Source organism: Phacochoerus africanus, chromosome 4, assembly GCF_016906955.1.
Source record: "Phacochoerus africanus isolate WHEZ1 chromosome 4, ROS_Pafr_v1, whole genome shotgun sequence".
Taxonomy (NCBI): Eukaryota; Metazoa; Chordata; class Mammalia; order Artiodactyla; family Suidae; genus Phacochoerus; species Phacochoerus africanus.
In genome coordinates, this window is record NC_062547.1 from 57,290,807 (window position 1) to 57,310,129 (window position 19,323).

Sequence of the window (19,323 nt, forward strand, 5' to 3'; positions counted from 1 at the left end):
CTTCTCTCCACTGAGGAGCAGTGGTGGTGGGGAAACTGCCACACGTTAAATTTTGATATTAACCTGGGGAAGTACTATGTGGTACAATACTCTGTCATAATGCTGGGCTGTTGCAACAAGCCATAGCTCCCAATTAATCATGTGTTAATGAGGATACCCAAGCTGTATACTTATAATCTTTCTGTACCCATGCAACCATTGTCTTTCACCAGTACAGAATTCAATACTTTGAGTAAAATGTCCAACACATTATAAGACAGGCTTTATGTTAGAAGATTTTGCCCAATTGTAGGCTAATGTAAATGTTCTGGGCACATTGGTAGGTTGGGTTAAGATGTGATTCCTAAGTCAGTAGGCCAAAACACTCCTGACACCAGATTGTACTGAATATCTCATTTCAACCAAAGTAACCCGCTGGATTCTGAGTCCAGTTTACACATTCTTTGGGTTTTACCTAGCCATCTTCATGTGTTTCATTGACTTGGACCAAGTTATTCAGGCCCTACAAGACCACATTTGTGTTCTGTTGGATGTACTGTGTACATTAAACCTAATGATAGCCTCAGATTCAGACCCAAGTAAACATTAGTGGGCCCAATCATAGGGCATATAGTTTACTCTCCATGCTCCATTTCATCCACAAGCCACATGAATGATAAAGCATTTTACTGAAAAATTAAAAGACACACTTAAGTGGTTCATGGGAGGAGAAGAGACTACACATCTTAGCCATGCAGACTGTGGTCAAAATGCAAACTATCCTGAAAGGGAATTTCTTATTTGTGCTATATATTTGATCATGCTATGCATCTGCTTCTTTAATAATGCATCCTTTTTTGAGTTCCCATGTCCCTCATCAGGTTAGAGATCTAGCTTGTCACTGCAGTAGCTAAACCTTTCAACCATACCTGAGTTTATGTTTATGATGTGACTTTTTGAAAGTCTGATTGCCAAGGAACCCAACCAGATGATATAAGGTTTGAAATTTCACCCTTTGACCACTGGGTAGAGGAGGGATGCTGGGTGTTGAATTAGTCACTAGAGGCCAATGATGTAATCAATCACTTCTATACAGAAAAAAAAATCTCTAAAATGTAAGGTTCTGAGAGCTGCTGGGTATGTAAATAGGTAGAGATGTTGGGAGGGTAGCATTCTTAAAGAGGGCATGGGGATATTTTGCCCCTTCACACTTAATATGTCTCTTTCATCTGAATATTCTTGTGTGTGTGTGTGTATATATATATATATATAGAGAGAGAGAGAGAGAGAGAGAGAGAGTGCAGCGTGCTAAACCAATATATGTAAACACCTTGTGAAATGATTAGCACAATCAAGATAATTAACACATGGTTACAATTGTATTGTATTGATTTTTGTGTGTGTGTGAGAGTGCTTGAGATCTATTTTCCCAGCAAATCCCAATTATGCAAGTATTATTAATTATATTAATGGTGATATACTTTAGACCTTTATAATTTTTTCATAATTGTGCTTTCTATTTTTTTTTGTCGTTTGTCTTTTGTTGTTGTTGTTGTTGTTGTTGTTGCTATTTCTTGGGCCGCTCCTGCGGCATATGAAGGTTCCCAGGCCAGGGGTTGAATCGGAGCTGTAGCCCCCGGCCTACGCCAGAGCCACAGCAACGCGGGATCCGAGCCGCGTCTGCAACCTACACCACAGCTCACAGCAACGCCGGATCCTTAACCCACTGAGCAAGGGCAGGGACCAAACCCACAACCTCATGGTTCCTAGTCAGACACGTTAACCACTGCGCCACGACGGGAACTCTCATAATTGTGCTTTTGACCAACATCTCTCCATCCCCCCCACCCCCAGCCCCTGAATTCTATTACACTATTTCAATAACCACTATTCTATTTGCAGTTTCTATGAAATTTATTTTTTGTTTTTGTTTCTTTTTTTTAGTTTCCACTTGTTGAGCAATAATATGCATTATTTATCTTTCTTCCTTTGGCTTGTTTTATGTAGTATGATGTCCTCCAAATTCATCTATGTTGTCCAAATGCCATCATTTTCTATTTTTAAAGCTAAATAATATTCCTTTGCATATGTGCTATGTTTTATTTATCTATTCCTGTGCTGACAAATAGGTCGTTGTCTTTATTCTGAATAATACCACAATGGATAAGTGAGTAAAGATATTTCATATGTGTATGTCAATCCCCAAACTCCCAATTTATCCCTTTCCTTCATGTTTCTTCCTTGGCAAACATAAGTTTTATTTTGAAATGTGTCTATTTCTGTTCTGTAAATAATTTCATTTATATCACTTTTTAAGTAAGATTCTACATATAAGTGATATAATATTTATCTCCCTCTCTCAGATTTACTTCACATACTATGACATTTTCTAGGTCCATTCATGGCACTGTCAGTAGTATTATTTCCTTCTTTTTCTATGGTGAATAATGTTTTATTGTATATATGTACCATATCTTCTTTATCCATTCTTTGTTGATGGCTATCTAGATTGCCCAATGCCTTGGCCATTGTAAACAGTGCTGCATTGAGGTGTGTGTATCTTTTTGAATTGTAGTTTTCTCCGGATGTATGCCCAGGAGTGATATAGCTAGATCAGAGGTTAGTTCTATACTTAGTTTTTAAAGAAAGTTTCATACTGTTCCCCACAGTCGTTGTACCAATTTACATTCCCACCAACAGTGTAGGAGGGTTCCCTTTTCTCTTTGTCCTCTCTAGCATTTATTGTTTGTAGACATTTTGATAATGACCATTCTGACTGTGTGAGGTGATAACCTCATTTTAGTTTTGATTTGCATTTCTCTAATAATTAGTGATGTTGAACATCTTTTCATGTGCTTTATTTTGGCCATCTGTCTATCTTCTTTGGATAATGTCTATATAGATCTTCAGCATATTTTTGACCAAGTTTTTTTTTTTTGATATTGGAGGGAACAAGCTGTTTTCTATATTTTTGAGATTAAAATTTTATTGGTCACTTCATTTGCAAATATTTTCTCCTGTTCTGTGGGTTTTCATGTCCTTTACTATGGTTTCATTTGTTATGCAAAAGATTTTAACTTTAATTAGGTCCCATTTGTTTATTTTTGTTTTAATTTTCATTACTGTAGGAAGTAAATCCAAAAAAGTGTCATTGTGTTTTATGTCAACGTATGTTCTTCCTATGTTATTCACTAAGAGCTTTATAGTATCAGGCCTTATGTTTAGGCATTCAAGCCATTTTAAGTTTACTTTTGTGTATGTTGTTAGATAATTTTCTCATTTCTTTTTTTTTATATGCAGCTGAAGATTTTGCCCAGAACCACATATTGAAGAGACTGTCCTTTCTCCATGGTATATTCTTGTTTCCTTTGTCATAGATTAGTTTACCATAGGTGTGTTGGTTTATTGCTGGACTGTCTATTCTTTTATATTGAGTTATATTTCTGGTTTTGTGTCAGAACCATACTCTTTTGATGACTGTTGCTTTGTAGTATAGTCTGAAGTAAGGGGCTATGATTCCCCCAACTCCATTTTTCTTTCTCAAGATCACTTTGGCTATTTGGAGTCTTTTGAATTTCTAAACAAATTTAAAAAAATTGTTCTAGTTCTGTGAAAAATGCCATTGGTAAGTTACTAGGGATTGTACTCAATCTGTTGTTCACCTTGGGTAGTATAATCATTTTGATTCTTCCAATCCAAGAACACAGTATATTTTGCCATTTGTTCATATCATCTTCAATTTCCTTCATCAGCAATTGCGGTTTCCAGTATACAGATTTTTGCCTCTTTTGGTAGGTTTATTCTTAGGTATTTTATTCCCTTTGATTCAGTGTTGAAAGGGATTGTTTCCTTAATTTTTCCTCCTAAACTTTCATTGTTAATGTGTAGAAATGCAAGAAATTTCTATGCATGGATTTTTATCCTATGATTTTGCTGAATTCTCTGATAAGCTCTGGTAATTTTCTGGTAGCATCTTTAGGATTTTCTATGTATAGTATCATGTCATCTGCAAACATGACACTTTTACTCATTTTACAATTTTGATTCCTTTTATTTCATTTTCTTCTCTGATTGTCATGGCTAGAACTTCCAAAACTATGTTGAATAAAAATGGTGAGAGTGGACATACTTGTCTTGTTTTTGATCCTATAGAAAATCTTTCAGTTTTTCACTAAAGTTTCCTTTCTTATTTTTGCGAAAAAAAGGTGTCATTGAGATTTTGATTGCTCTGAATCTGTAGATCTCTTTGAGTAATATGGAACTTTACACAGTAGAAATTCCTCCAATTAAAGAGTATGGAATCACTTATATGTGGAACCTAAAATATGTCACAGATGAACCTATTTATAGATCAGAAAGAGACTCACAGATATGCACAGCAGACTTGTGGTTGCCAAGGGGCTGGGAGGAAGGAGTGGGATAGACTGGAGTTCAGGGTTAATAGATGCAAACTGTTACATTTAGAATGGATAGACAATGAGGTCCTGCTGTATAGCACAGGAACTATTTCAATCACTTGTCATGGAACATGAAATATGAGAAAAAGAATGTATATATATATGTATGACTGGGTCACTTTGCTGTACAGCAGAAACTGACAGAACATAAATCAACTATAATAAAAAAATTAAAATATTAAAAAATAAGGAGTATGGAATATCTTTCCAGTTATTTCTTTCATGGGTTTTTTGTTGTTGTTATTGTTAGTGTCTAACAGTTTTCAATGTATAAGCCTTTCACTTCCTTGGTTAAATTTAGTCCTAAGTATTTTATTTTTGATGCTATGCAAAAGGGATTGCTTTCTTAATTACATTATCTAAAAGTTCTATGTTATTTATTTCCATAATTTGGATGAGTTTTATATTTCTTGTTTGGTTGCTTTGACTTGGATGGCCAATAATATGTTGAATAGGAGTGGTGGGAGTAGCCACCATTCCATTGTTTCAAATTTTTCCTGAAAAAAAAAATTAGATTCTCATTGTTGAGTATAATGTTAGCTGTAGACACCTCATATATGGTTTTCTACATTGAGGTATATTCCTTCAAAATCTAATATATTGTAAGTTTAAATCATGAAAATGTTGCTAAATTTTGTCAAATGTATTTTCTTCATCTATTGACATGAATATATGATATGTATCTTTCATTCTGTTTATGTGTTGTATCACCCTGTAAATACCGAACAATTCTTGCTTCACAGGAATAAATCACAATTGATCCTGGTGTGTAATTCTTTTAATATGCTGTAGAATCTCATTTACTAGAAATTGGGTACATTGCACCTAATTTCATCACAAATATTTATTTTCTTATAATGTCTTTACTGGCTTTGACATGGTCAAATAAGGTTAAAATAAGGTTCTAAATCTTCTTTCTGTGTTAATATTTTGGAAGAGTTGAAAAATAATTTCTGTTGATTATTATTTAAATATTTCATAGGATTTGTAAGTGAATCCATCTGTTCTTTGACTTTTTGTTGAGACATTTTGATTATAGATTCCATCTTTTTCACCAGTCATCTCAGTTTGTCTATTTCTTGTGATTCAACCTTGATAGTTATATGTTATTAGGGGTTTATCCTTTTCTTTTACGTTATCCAAGCTGTTGATATACGTAACTGTTCATGACAGTCTTTCATGATGTATTATATTTTTGATCCTCTTTCCTCTCTGATTTTATTTTCATCTTACTTCCCTTTTATTTTAGTCTAGGATTTTGTCAATATTGATTATTTTTTCTATTATTTTACTCAGTCTCTGGTTTACTTTTTTCCCTTATATTTGTTATTTTGTCCCTTGTGCTAACTTTGAGCTTAGATTACTCATTTTCTAGTTCTTTGAGTTGTAAAGTTAGGTCGCGTATTTGAGATCTTTTCTTTTTCTTATTTAGGTGATTATCACTATAAACTTCCCATCACTTAGAACTGCTTTGTTGCATGCCATAAGTTTTGGATTGACATATTTCCATTTTCATTGACCTCAATATTTTTAAAATTTCCATTCTGATTTATTTTTTAATCAATGTTTACTCAGGACTGTGTTGTTCAATCTCTACATATTTGTGGAATTTCCAGTTTCCCTCTATTATCAATTCGTGATTTCATACCATTATATAAGAAAAGATACTTGGCATGATTTCACATTTCTTAACCTTGCTACAACTTTTTGTTATATAATACCTTTTTGTTATATAATGTATCTTGGAGAACGATTCATACAAAAGAAAAAGGTTTTGGTTCATTTGCTGTTGGATGGACTATTATATATATGTTTTTTAAGTCTATTTCATCCAAAAGATCAAATCCAAGGTTCCTTGTTGATTTTCTGCCTGAATGATCTATCCGTTGTGGAAAATGAAGTATTAAAGCCCTTTAATATTATTGTAGTTCTGTCTTGTTCTCACTTTAGAATTGTTAGTATTTATTTTTAAATTTTTTGGGGGAGGTATCTTTTTTTTTGACTTTTCTGGGCCCACACCCACGACATATGGAGGTTCCCAGGCTAGGGGTCTAATTGGATCTGTAGCCACCAGCCCATGCCACAGCCACAGCAATGAAGGATCAGAGCCATGTCTGTGAACTACACCACAGCTTATGGCAACACTAGATCCTTAACGCACTGAGCAAGGCCAGGGGTCAAATCCACAACCTCATGGTTCCTAGTCAGATTCGTTAATCACTGAGCCATAACAGAAACTCCAAATTGGTTATTTATTTTCTTAATATATTTAGGTTCCGATATTAGGTGCATACACACTTAAAATTGTTATATCATCTTAATGGATTAACTCCTTTATTATTTACCATTGTATAATGATCTTTATTATCTTGTTACAGTTTTTTAAAGTCTTTTATCTGATATAAGTGGTTCTACCTCCACTTTCTTTTTGTTTTCACTTACACTGAATATGTTTTTCCATCGCTACAATTTGAGTCTATTTTTGTCCTGAAAGCTGAAATGAGTCTCTTGTAGGCAACATATAGTTGAGTCTTGTTTTTAAATCCAGTCAGACACTCTATAAGTAATTACTGTTAGGTAAGCACTTATTGTCATCTTGTTAACTGCTGTCTGGCTCTTTTGTAATTCCTTTTTTCATCTCCTCCTCTCTTGTTAGCTTCCTTTGTGACCTGATAATTTTCCATAAGGATATGCATTGATAACTTTTAACTTTCATGTATCAATTACATACTTTTTTTGTTTCTTTTTGTTTTTTGTTTGTTTGGTTTTTTACAGCTGCACCTGCAGCATATGGAAGTTCCTGGGCTAGGGGTCAAATCAGAGCTACAGCTGAGGCCTGTGCCACAGCATCAGCAACATCAGATCTTAGCTGCATCTGCAGCCTATGCCACAATTTGCACCAATGCCATATCATTAGCCCACTGAGCAAGGCCAGGGAGTGAACCCACATCCTCATAGTGACAATGTTGGATTCTTAACCTACTGAGACACTACAGGAACTCCTATTACTGTTTCGTTTTTGTTTTTTTAGTTTAGTTCTTATTTTGGAGTTGTCATGAAGTATATATAAAATACTATTATTCTATTTTTGATAGTCTAAAGTTATTTATTTCCGTATTTTCATATATTAAAATGCCTTTATTTTTGCTCTTAAATTGTCATGACGTTATAATATCTCAAAATCATTCTCCCAAATAACTTTTTTTTTATTTCTTTCTATGTCTGCCAGCCAATTGTCCTTTTATAAGCACTTCTTTTATACTTATGTTATTTTTTTCCTTGCATGGCAACACAAGATTCATCTCTATGCCATTATTGTAAGGTAATAGAAACATGAATAAATTTTAAAATATAGAATAGACACATAGACTATAAATTCATAATTTCAGGTCATGAGAAAAAGCAAATGATAATATCATACATAATTAGCCCTGCTAAAATTTAGGTGCAATCATTTAGAAATTAATTTGATTACAACTACAATAAAATAAATGTATTTGCTTTTTCAAGTTTTGGATAAATTTTCTTTCTTTAAAATTTTATTTCATGCATCTTCATTGCTTCAACAAATTAAGTATTTAAAGAAATTCATTACTTTCTAATTGTGTGAGATTTGTGTGAGAACTGAGTGAGAACTGATAATAGCAATAATTATGGAAGGTGTTGATCACCCAGTTGTGTACTAGAGTAGCAGATATTAGGTATGGGCCCTTCCCTTAGATGCAAAATATTTTTTGGACAAATAAAAGTATTACATATGAAAACTGAAACCTGTGTGGCAGCCCAAATTAATTGTCATATGATGGGGTTCTGGAATAAGAATAGCAGTGAACTCTCTTTCAAGAGGATTATATGAAGTTACATCTTGAAGAAGGCATAGAAAGGAGCCAGGAAGTCATGCTTGTTCCAGTGGAGAACTACCAGAGGACTATAGAGGTAATGAAAGGTAACTAGCCTTGTAGTCAATAAGAACTTAAAAATGGTGGAAATCAACATTAGACCTTGAAAAGTTATTTTCATTTTATCTAAAGGAGAAAGAGACAGCCATTTGAGGGAGAAGAAATTATATTTACAAATGCAATATTATTTTTAAGCCACAGAAAATAATTCCTGCCAGAACAGAATGCAATATATATTTGGAAAAATTGGAAATTAAATTTGAAAAATGTATAAATAAAACCATGCAATGACCTATATGCACATTAACATGGCTACAGAGAGTGTAAAGTAATATAAGACAAATGAAAAAGTGGTTCCAGAGTTCCCATGATGACACAGTTGAAAGAATCCAACTAGTATCCATGAGGATGTGGGTTCAATCCCTGGCCTCACTCAGTGGGTTAGGGATCTGGTTAGGGAGCTGTGGTGTAGGTCACAGCCGAAGCTCAGATCTTGCATTGCTGTGGTTGTGGCATAGGTGGCAGCTCCAGCTCCAATTTGACCCCTAGCCTGGGAAATTCCATATGCCAATGGTGCAGCCCTAAAAAAAAAAAAGTGATTCCTCCAAGGAAAAACTGAAAGTAAAATGGATTTGGAATTTTAGGACCTCGTCTCTACATACACACACAAACATTTTGAGAATTCAGTAGATCTTATGCCTATCCAGGGCTCTTTGTGCTGTGAACAATCTGCTCATCATGACTGCTGGCTCTGCTTGTGTAGGTAGCTTCAAGTCAAGTACTTTGATTCTGTTTTGTGAATAAATCTCTCATAATTATTAGATAAAAAATTATGGTGAAATCACTTTTGCATTTAAACCAGAGTAATCCACTGGAAATAAATAAAAGCAAAATAATGGAGTGCCTTTTTATGGCATCATAGGACAGTTAGCTTATTTATAAACAAATTTTTTACCTAAAAAGTTTTAGTTAAGTTTATATACAGAAAAATAATTAATTATGTTATTTGAAATCCATCATCCTTTTAGTCTTAAAACTTCTCCTGGGAAAGCAAAGTTTACTGTTTATATTGGAATCTCAGAGGAACAGACTCATTAAAAAGCATCCTAAACACTTTCAGAGAGTGAAAACTTGGACTTTCCCCAAGCCCTAGTCAAGCTCCCTGTGGGCAAGTAGCCTGAAGAGCTTTAAAGATTTGTTTTGCTCTGAAAGCTGTTCTTCCTAGAATACTGTGTGCTATTGAATTGCCCGGTGCTAATTTGTATGTCATCACAAGATATCTGGACTAAAGAATTCCTATGGCAACCCCATCTTCTGGGGCCCACAGCTCAGTTTTAAACAGAAAAGGTGGTGCAAGAATGGAAATTTCTTCTGCCTTTTCTTTATCTAAAACATTTTTACAGGACAAGAATTACTTCTTATAAGACATTACTATGGGTAACAGAGGAAGAATTTTTCTGTGCCTGGAAAGAAGATGAGATTTACTATAGGTATGTATGTAATAGCATGTAAGAAAAATTAATGTGCATCAATTAACTTTATCTAGTTAATTAATCTTCTGATAAGAAAATATGCACTTATTGTTAATACTTTACATTTATTTGAAAGTAATATGCTAAGGCAGTTAGACAAATAATATATGGCTTGATCTTTATTTAAAATTTTACTCTAAGCAAGTCAGAATTGCTTATTTTTAATGAGAAATAAATTTGCGAATTCACATGTTTTCTTGGGATTTCAAACATTGCTTTGTTTATGCAATGCCCATTTTTTCCTATTACTTTCCTTAACTCTAACCTAAACACTCAATATCTATGTTTAATTCAAAGCGCATTTATTGAAGAGTTGTTCAAAGTTCTATAGCAATTATATTTTTCATCTGTTCTGAAATAGATTCTCTTCCTTTGTCTCTCTCCATCTGTCTCTCCCCACCCCCAACTTCTAGTCTCTCTTCCAGATATTGAGGCGTGTTAGCATTAGAATTAGATCATCAAGAATACTGTCTCACTTGCTCCTATCATAAAAAATATTAAACATTTGAATGCTGGGACTTCTCTCTAGTTAATATTCCTTGCAATGCTTCTGTGATTTATATCTCCTGACAATGAGATCTTAAAGAAAATTTATGGACTATAAACCATGTCCCATTTTAATATCTTTTAATGGCAGCTAAATTTCTTATCTTATAGCTACTTCAAAGGATTAAATATTTACATATGCTTTTATAAAATTTGGAATAGTTATCTTAAATTGTTTTAGTCTGTCTAAATAATAAGTTATATAGCTAATAGTGTGGAAATCATATTTATTGTTTTGCTTTAAAAAGGACTTTTAAAATTAGAATATTCAATTGAGTTTAAAACATTTTGACAATTTCTTTTTTTTTTTTTTTTAGGGCCACACCCACAGCATATGGAGGTTCCCAGGCTAGGGGTCAAATCAGAGCTACAGCTGTTGGCCTATACCACAGCCACAGCAACATGGGATCTGAGCTGCATCTCTGACCTACACCACAGCTCACAACAATGCCAGCTCCCAACCTGCTAAGGAAGGCCAGGGATTGAATCCACATCCTCATGGATTTAGTGAGACTATTTCCACTGTGCGACAACTGGGACCTCCTTGATCATTTCTGAAATAAAAAAATAATTTTGTGTTTTGGTTTGAATAATATCCTATCAACAATTTTGCAGTGTTTGGCCTGTTATTCAGTTCATAATATTGTATCTATTACCTATTATTTATTTCTTATATTTTATTTTAATTGTGTTCACGTTATTGTTTATTTTTTCTGAAACATAAATTACAGAAATATTTTGTCAGATTATCTTATAATCAAGTTATTTTCATCTCTGTATTTCTAAAAGTTGGCTGTGATGTATTGAATATGATCTTTCATGTAATATGGGAGTTTTAAGACAATTTGACATACTACTTCTTGTCTAATTTTGAGTTCTTTGCATTGTTCTTTCCTGAATTATTTATACCAGTGTGTAAATTTCTTAGGTTTTGAGTGAGATATCATATTTTGTGTGTATTTCCAACAAATTGCCTTGAGTTTTGTACTGCAAACTGGTACAAATATTAGTAAAAATAATATATTTATGTTTACTGATACAATTCGTGTAGTTGTATATTTATGATTAGTTTTAATTAAAAAATTTTGTTATTTCACATATATTATGTTTATTTCCTTATCCCTTTTTCTTTTGCAGAGAAAATTACATTTGATACTTTATATTACTGCCAAAATCTCATAACCTCTTCATAGTTTACATTATTTATTTTTACATTGTTATTCTTCAAAATTAAGGATTTGTTGTGTCCTCCTTTTGTCGAATCATTGTAAATTTATACAAGATAAAGGCAATATTTTAACTGATGTTCATGAGGCAAAACCTTCTCTCAGAACTTTCTTACTTATGACTAATTCAGATATAAACGTATTCCCTTGTCCCCATCAAAGAAAACATTTTCAAGATATGATTGAAAAATTATCAACACTTTTGATAATATTACTTTATACAATCTTTTTTATATTGGCTGCAAAATTTTCAAAAACAGCTCAACTTCATTAGAATTCAACATAATGTAGGGGGAAACAAAAGCTAGAAAGAAGAATATGTATAAATCTGTAGAGATAATTCTATTAAATATATGAAGGAGTATATGCTAATTGAGTTATTTTAGTTACAGTGTTAATGTTCTATTAAAACAGAAAATAAAGACACCAAACTCAGATATTGAGTGTAAAACAAATAAAATATGGGAGTTCCTGTCGTGGCACAGTGGTTGACGAATCCGACTAGGAGCCAAGAGGTTGTGGGTTCGGTCCCTGCCCTTGCTCAGTGGGTTAACGATCCGGCGTTGCCGTGAGCTGGGGTGTAGGTTGCAGACGCGGCTTGGATCCCGCATTGCTGTGGCTCTGGCGTAGGCCAGTGGCTACAGCTCTGATTCGACCCCTAGCCTGGGAACCTCCATATGCCGCGGGAGCGGCCCAAGAAATAGCAACAACAACAACAACAAAAAAAAACCAAACAAACAAACAAAAAAAAACATATAAAATATTCCATCAGTTAACATTAAAACAAGATTCCAAGATTCCAGAAGTAAATTCTTTGGGTATAATGGTGCATGTCTAAATTTAATTCTGTCAATACAGGATGAGGCACTTGCACACTTGAACTCCAAGCCCTCCACCCAGGATGGGCCCTGTGTGAAGGAATTGATCTTTGGCTGATTCCTTTGTAAGGATAAATAAAAGTTAATGGTAGTCTCCATTTTATAATGAAAGTCCCCTTTATGCCCTTAATGAACGTTATTGATGATCATCATATTTAGATAAGAGGTGGAGTCAAGTAAGTGCATCATGTACAGCAGAAGCTTTATGTGGTTCTATCAAACTTCCTGGACTCTGTGGCTGCTTCCCTCCATGCTGATCTTTTAAAAAACATATTTTATTGGTGTACAGTTGACTTAGTAAGTTGTGTTAGTTTCAGATGTAAAGCAAAGTAACTCAGTCATACACATACAATCTGTTCCTTTTCAGATTCTTATCTCATATAGGTTATTACACAGTGTTAAGTATATTACCCTGTGCAATACAGTAGGTCTGTGTTACCTACATATTTTATATATATAGTAGTGTGTAAATGTCCAACACAAGCCCCTAATTTATACCCCCACATTTTCCTTTGGTAACTGTACACTTATTTTCAAAATCTTTGAGTCTGTTTCTGTTTTGTAAATTCTTTCATATGATTTTTATTAGAGTCCACATTTTTGATATAATATGACATTTGTCATTCTCCATCTGATGCACTTCACTTACTATGATAATCTCTAGGTCCGTTCATGTTGCTGCAAATGGCATTATTTCATTCTTTTTATGACTGAGTAATATTCCATTGTATGTATGTACCACATTCTTTATCCTGTCCTCTGTTGATGGACATTTAGCTTACTTCCATATCTTGTGAGCTAAGTAATTTTGATTCTTCCATCTTTACCGGCAGCTGGATTGAAGGATCCTGTGTAGGAAAACCTGGCTGTCATGTGTGACTGTTACATACTGTGGCTCTTGAATACACAGATACATCATTGACTTGGAACTAGGGAATGTCAGATGTGTGTCCTTTCAACCTCTTGTCCCTCCAAAGTAAGCACTGGAAGGAAACTACTATTATATTTACAACTGCTAACTAAATTTTTGGTTGGTGATTTATCAAACCATTTGACAAATTTCCCATTGAGAAAACATGTAGGTGGTATTTATATATTTAACACATTTCCCCCAACTCCAAGATATAGAAAATATGAAATGAAATGCTAGACTCACACATATTAATGTTTATATATCTTCATCTGTCTGTATTTTGGTAGGAAATATTGCACTCAACTTTAAAATCAATTGTGTTGCTTAATTTTGCTGGAAATAAAAGAATAACTAAAATAATTTATTGTCAAAATTTTCCTTAATATAATGTAATGAGTGATTAATTTAACTATTTCCTCTGCTCTAACTATCTTACAGTAAAAAGACATAAAATATGGAAAGAGGAAATTGGACATTGGTGACTGAGTTTATTCTTCTGGGGATACCAACGACCAGAGCCCTTGGAGTCCTCCTGTTCTTGATTTTCTCATTGGTCTATCTGGTGACTGTCCTTGGAAATACCCTAATCATTACTCTAATTTTTGTGGATTACAGGCTTCACTCACCCATGTATTTCTTCCTCAGCAATCTCTCTCTCAGTGAAATATTAACCACGACTTGTGCTGTTCCCAAGATGTTGTCAGGCTTCCTTTCAGAGAGAAAGATCATCTCAGTTGGAGAATGCTCTGCCCAGTCCTATTTCTACTTCCTTTCTGGATGCACTGAGTTTATCCTTTTTGCTGTCATGTCCTATGACCGCTATGTGGCCATTTGCAACCCCCTTCAGTACCCTATGATTATGACTAGCTCTCTCTGTGTTCATCTTGTCATTCTCTCCTGGGTGGGTGGCTTTCTCCTGATCCTCCCATCCACTGTCCTTAAGGCAGGACTGCCATACTGTGGCCCCAATGTGATTGATCACTTCTTCTGTGACAGTGCCCCTCTCCTCCACTTGGCCTGTGCTGACATCCGTTTCATAGAGCTGTTGGACTTCCTCAGCTCCCTGGTCCTACTCATCAGCTCCCTCTCCCTCACAGTGGTCTCCTATGTTTACATCATCTCCACCATTCTGAAGATACCCTCAGGCCAAGGTCAACGCAAAGCCTTTGCTACCTGTGCCTCTCACTTCACTGTGGTCTCTATGGGCTATGGAATCTCCATCTTTGTCTATGTCCGCCCCTCACAGAAGAGCAGCCTGCACCTCAACAAGATCCTCTTCATCCTCTCCAGTGTCGTCACACCACTCCTGAATCCCTTCATCTTCAGTTTACGAAATGAAACCATGAAAGACGCTCTGAAGGACAACTTGGCCAAGTGTCAGAAATTTCTCAAGGGAATGAGATTCAAATTACTTTGAAAATAATTTGAATCTTAGGGATCCTCATTATCACCACTTATTTCAGAAACACCCATGGTACTTGTAAATCAACAGGTAGTGTAAGTTATGAAAGTATCTCAAATTTTGCTAACAAAATATACTGGTTTTATGTATGTTAGGCTTTGAAAATGGTGTTACAATAATTAAATTTGTCATTTGTTTTTGGTATTATGAAATATTGATGTGTAAGAGTTACAGAAAAATAGTATAACTTTTAGTAAAAATTTCAATTTCACATATCACTTGGTCAAAAAATATATAATATATATATTTTCTATGGAGCACAGAAATATTTCAGAGCATTCTTCTGCTCAACATACACACTTACTCACACACATACAAAGAGATTCTTGCTTAGAATAGAATTTGGGATTTCATAATATGGGTTAAATAATATCTTACTTTGGAATCACATATAGGTCATAATTTTACTTTATTTTTCATTTCAGCTCAATTTTACTTTTGACATTGCTATTTTAGATGAAAAGTTTCTAAGAACATTCAAGGATATTTCTGTACATTGATTTTAGTTCTATACTCCACAATTTCTTTATTGTACAAGTGTTTTATAATATAGCATAGGAATAGAATTGGGATTATTTAACAAAATTGAATACCAATATGTATAATGAAGGGGGTAGTGAAGTCATAGATTATAATTATAAAGCAAATAAAAAAGGAAAAAAAAACTTGAGAATGTGGATTAATCAAGGACCAAGAAGCAACCATTTTTGTAAAAGCCGAACAAGCAACAGTGATATAAGCTCCAGAAAGCTTAATGTACATATAAAGTCCTGATTATAAATAGCAAAGAAATGTAAATCTGATCATGAAAACAGATTAATATAAATGATTTAAATTAAGGAAAGTAAAAGTAATTTAAAAAGCATACCATAATAGGAAGATCTGTTGCAATATAAAATGCTTCAATTTATTTGTATTTATTGTCCCAGAGTGAAAAAGGGTGAATTATGAAAGAAGAAATATGAAGGAATAAAGATTGAATATTTCTGTATTTAGATTTTTTAAATGACAGATTTTCAGAAAAAAAGAGGAGTTAGGAAACAAAAAAATTAAAGTTAAAATCTATGCTTATTATAGCCAAATACAGTGTTTAAAAAATAAACTAATAATACAGTTTTCAATTAACCTTAGTAGGGAAAGGTCACACTCAATGCTGTAAGAAAAAAATAAAAATCATCACTGAGTTTTCATTAAAAGCAGTGGTTGACAAATGGCAAAGAAAGATGTGTTCTATAGCAGAAACAAAAGAAACCCCAAACTGTGGAACACAAATATATATCTATGTCCTTCAAAATTGTGATGTAATAAGAACTTTTTTATTAAATTAAAACAAGAAAGAAGAAATAATTTTTCACCTATGCATGTACATGACAGAAAATATCAGAGCATATCTTCAGCCTGATGGTAAATAATTCCCAGTGAAAACTTGGATTAATTAAATTTATACAAAATGGAACAGAAATGTTTGATAAGTTACAAATATGAAATATTTTGCTTTCTTTTTATCATGTCATTAAAAATGTTGAAGTAAAACTTTGATAATATAAAAATTATCTACTGTGGAATTATAGAAGTAGTGTATATGACAAAATTTGACTACTGATTATTATATTTGTGAAATAGGTACTAGAAATAGGAAGCAGGAAATAGGAGACAAGAAATCTTCCTTTATTCCTTTCATTTTTTAAAATTCTTATTTCCCCAATACTTTTTTTTCTACTGATGACCCAGTTAAACATACATGCATACATTCTTTTTTCTCACATTATCATGCTCCATCATAAGTGACAAAACATTGTTTCCAGTGCTACACAGCAGGATCTCATTGCTAATCCATTCCGAAGGCAATCGTTTGCATCTATTAACCCCAAGCTCCCAGTCCATCCCACTCCCTCCCCCTCCCCCTTGGCAACCACAAGTCTGTTCTCCAAGTCCATGATTTTCTTTTCTGTGGAAAGGTTCATTTGTGTCATATATTATATTCCAGATATAAGTGATATCATAAGGTATTTGTCTTTCTCTTTCTGACTTACTTCACTTAGTGTGAGAGTCTCTAGGTTCATCCTTGTTGCAGCAAATGACATTATTTTGTTCTTTTTTATGGCTGAGTAGTCTTCGGTTGCATATATATATATGCAACCGAAGACGGCGGTATATATATATACATATATATGTGTATATATATATATATATATATATATATATATACATATATATATATATATATATATACCACATCATCTTAATCCCATCCTCTGTTGATGGACATTTGGGTTGTTTCCATGTCTTGGTTATTGTGAATAGTGCTGCAATGAACATGCAGGTACATGTGTCATTTTTAAGGAAAGTTTTGTCTGGATACATGCCCAAGAGTGGGATTGTTGGGTCGTATGGTAGCTCTATGTATAGATTTCTAAGGAACCTCCATACTGTTCTCCATAGTGGTTGTACCAGCTTACATTCCCACCAACAGTGCAGGAGGGTTCCCTTTTCTCCACACTCTATCCAGCATTTGATATTAGTGGACTTATTAATGATGGCCATTCTGACTGGTGCGAGGTGGTATCTCATGGTAGTTTTGATTTGCATTTCTGTAATAATCAGGGGTGTTGAGCATTGTTTCATGTGCTTGTTGGCCATCTGTATGTCTTCCTTGGAGAAATGTCTATTCAGGCCTTTTGCCTATTTTTCCATTGGGTTGTTGGCTTTTTTTGCTGTTGAGTTGCAGAAGTTTTTTGTATAATTTAGAGGAAAAAAAGCAAAAATTTAATTTAATTTTTGACTTAAGAAAAAAGTGTTTAAGAAAGGTTAATGCCTCCAACATAAACCATAGCAATATCTTCTCAGATCCACCTCCTAGAGTAATGACATTAAAAACAAAAATAACCAAATGGAGCTTAAGTAAACATAAAAGTTTTTGCACAGCAATGGAAACTCTAAACCAAACAAAAAGATGCCCCACAGAATGGGAGAAATATTTGCAAATGAAGTGAGTGACAAGGGATTAATCTCCAAAATTAATAAACAGCCAATGAAGCTCAGTACCAAAAAAACAAACAACCCCAACAAAAAATGGGCATAAGATGTGAACAGACAATTCTCCAAAGAAGACATACCTAGATGGCCAAAAAAAACCATGAAAAGATATTCAAAATCACTAATTAATAGAGAAATTCAAATCAAAACCACTATGTGGTACATACCACATTACACCGGCCAGAATGGCCAACATTAAAAAGTGTAGAAACAGGAATGCCCATCATGTCTCAAAGGTTAGTGAATTCAACTGACATCCATGAGGATGTGGGCTCAATCCCTGGCCTCGCTGCATGGGTTAAGGACCTGGCATTTCCCTGAGCTGTGTGTAGGTCACAGACACAGCTCAGATCCTGCTTTGCTATGGTGTAGGCCGGTGGCTATACTTTTGATAGGACCCCTAGCCTGGGAACCTCTATGTGCCATGGGTGTGGCCCTAAAAAAAGCAAAAATTCCCTGAAAAAATGTTTATAAGCAATAAATGCTGTAGAGGGTGTGGAGAAAATGGAACCCTATTACACTGTTGGTGGGAATATAAATTGCTGCAACCACTGTGGAAAACAGTATGGAGATACCTCACAAAACTAAAAAGAGAATTACCATTTGATCCAGCAGTCCCGCTCCTGGGCATCTATCCAGAGAAAACCATGACTTGAAAATATACGTGTATTCCAATGATCATTGCAGCACTACATACAATAGCCAAGACATGGAAGCAACTTAAATGTCCATCGACAGAGGAGTGGATAAAGAAGAAGTGGTACATATACACAATGGAATTTTATTCAGCAATTAAAAGGAAAGAAATAATGATGACATTTTCAGCAACATGGATGGACATAAACATTATCATGCTAAGTGAAGTTAGTCAGACAGTGAGACAGCAAAATCATATACTATCACTGACATGTGGAATCTAAAAAAAAGTACATAATGAACGTCTCTGGAGAATGTAGACTGACTCATGGACTTTGGAAAATTTATGGTTTCCAAAGGAGACAGTTTGGGTGTGGGGGTATGGAATGCTATAAAATTGGGTTGTGATGATCATTGTACAATTATAAATTAATAAAATTCATTGAGTAATAAAAAATAAGTTAATAGAGTTTGTGTGGGGAAAAAAAAAGAAAAGCAAATGCAAGATGGGCATTCAAACCCTCTCTTTTATTCTTGAAAGCAGAAGACAAAACTCTCATGTGATGGGTGCCCTCTGGAGCCACGAGGAAGGAAGACATTCTCATCAACAGAGAAAAAGAACTGTGGCTTCACAATTTACTGTCTTTAGCTCAAACCTCTTTGATTAATTTATTCTTAAAAACTGATTTATTTTTTGACTAAAAGACATAAAATTTTTCTGCTCTGATCATACCTTTGGGTCTTCAATCACTTGTGACA

The 19,323-nt window shown here is 34.1% G+C and overlaps 1 protein-coding gene across 1 annotated transcript; it reads left to right on the forward strand.

The window, feature by feature from the left end:
• The first annotated feature begins 13,884 nt into the window (after positions 1–13,884).
• On the forward strand, positions 13,885–14,847 carry LOC125124577 (olfactory receptor 6M1-like). The gene has a single exon (XM_047774644.1). It carries the CDS (start codon positions 13,885–13,887, stop codon positions 14,845–14,847), a length of 963 nt encoding a protein of 320 aa, XP_047630600.1.
• The last annotated feature ends 4,476 nt before the right edge of the window (positions 14,848–19,323 follow it).

Coding starts and splice junctions, on each gene's coding strand:
- LOC125124577 (XM_047774644.1), top strand. CDS start 13,885: ATGGAAAGAGGAAATTGGACATTGGTGACTGAGTTTATTCTTCTGGGG.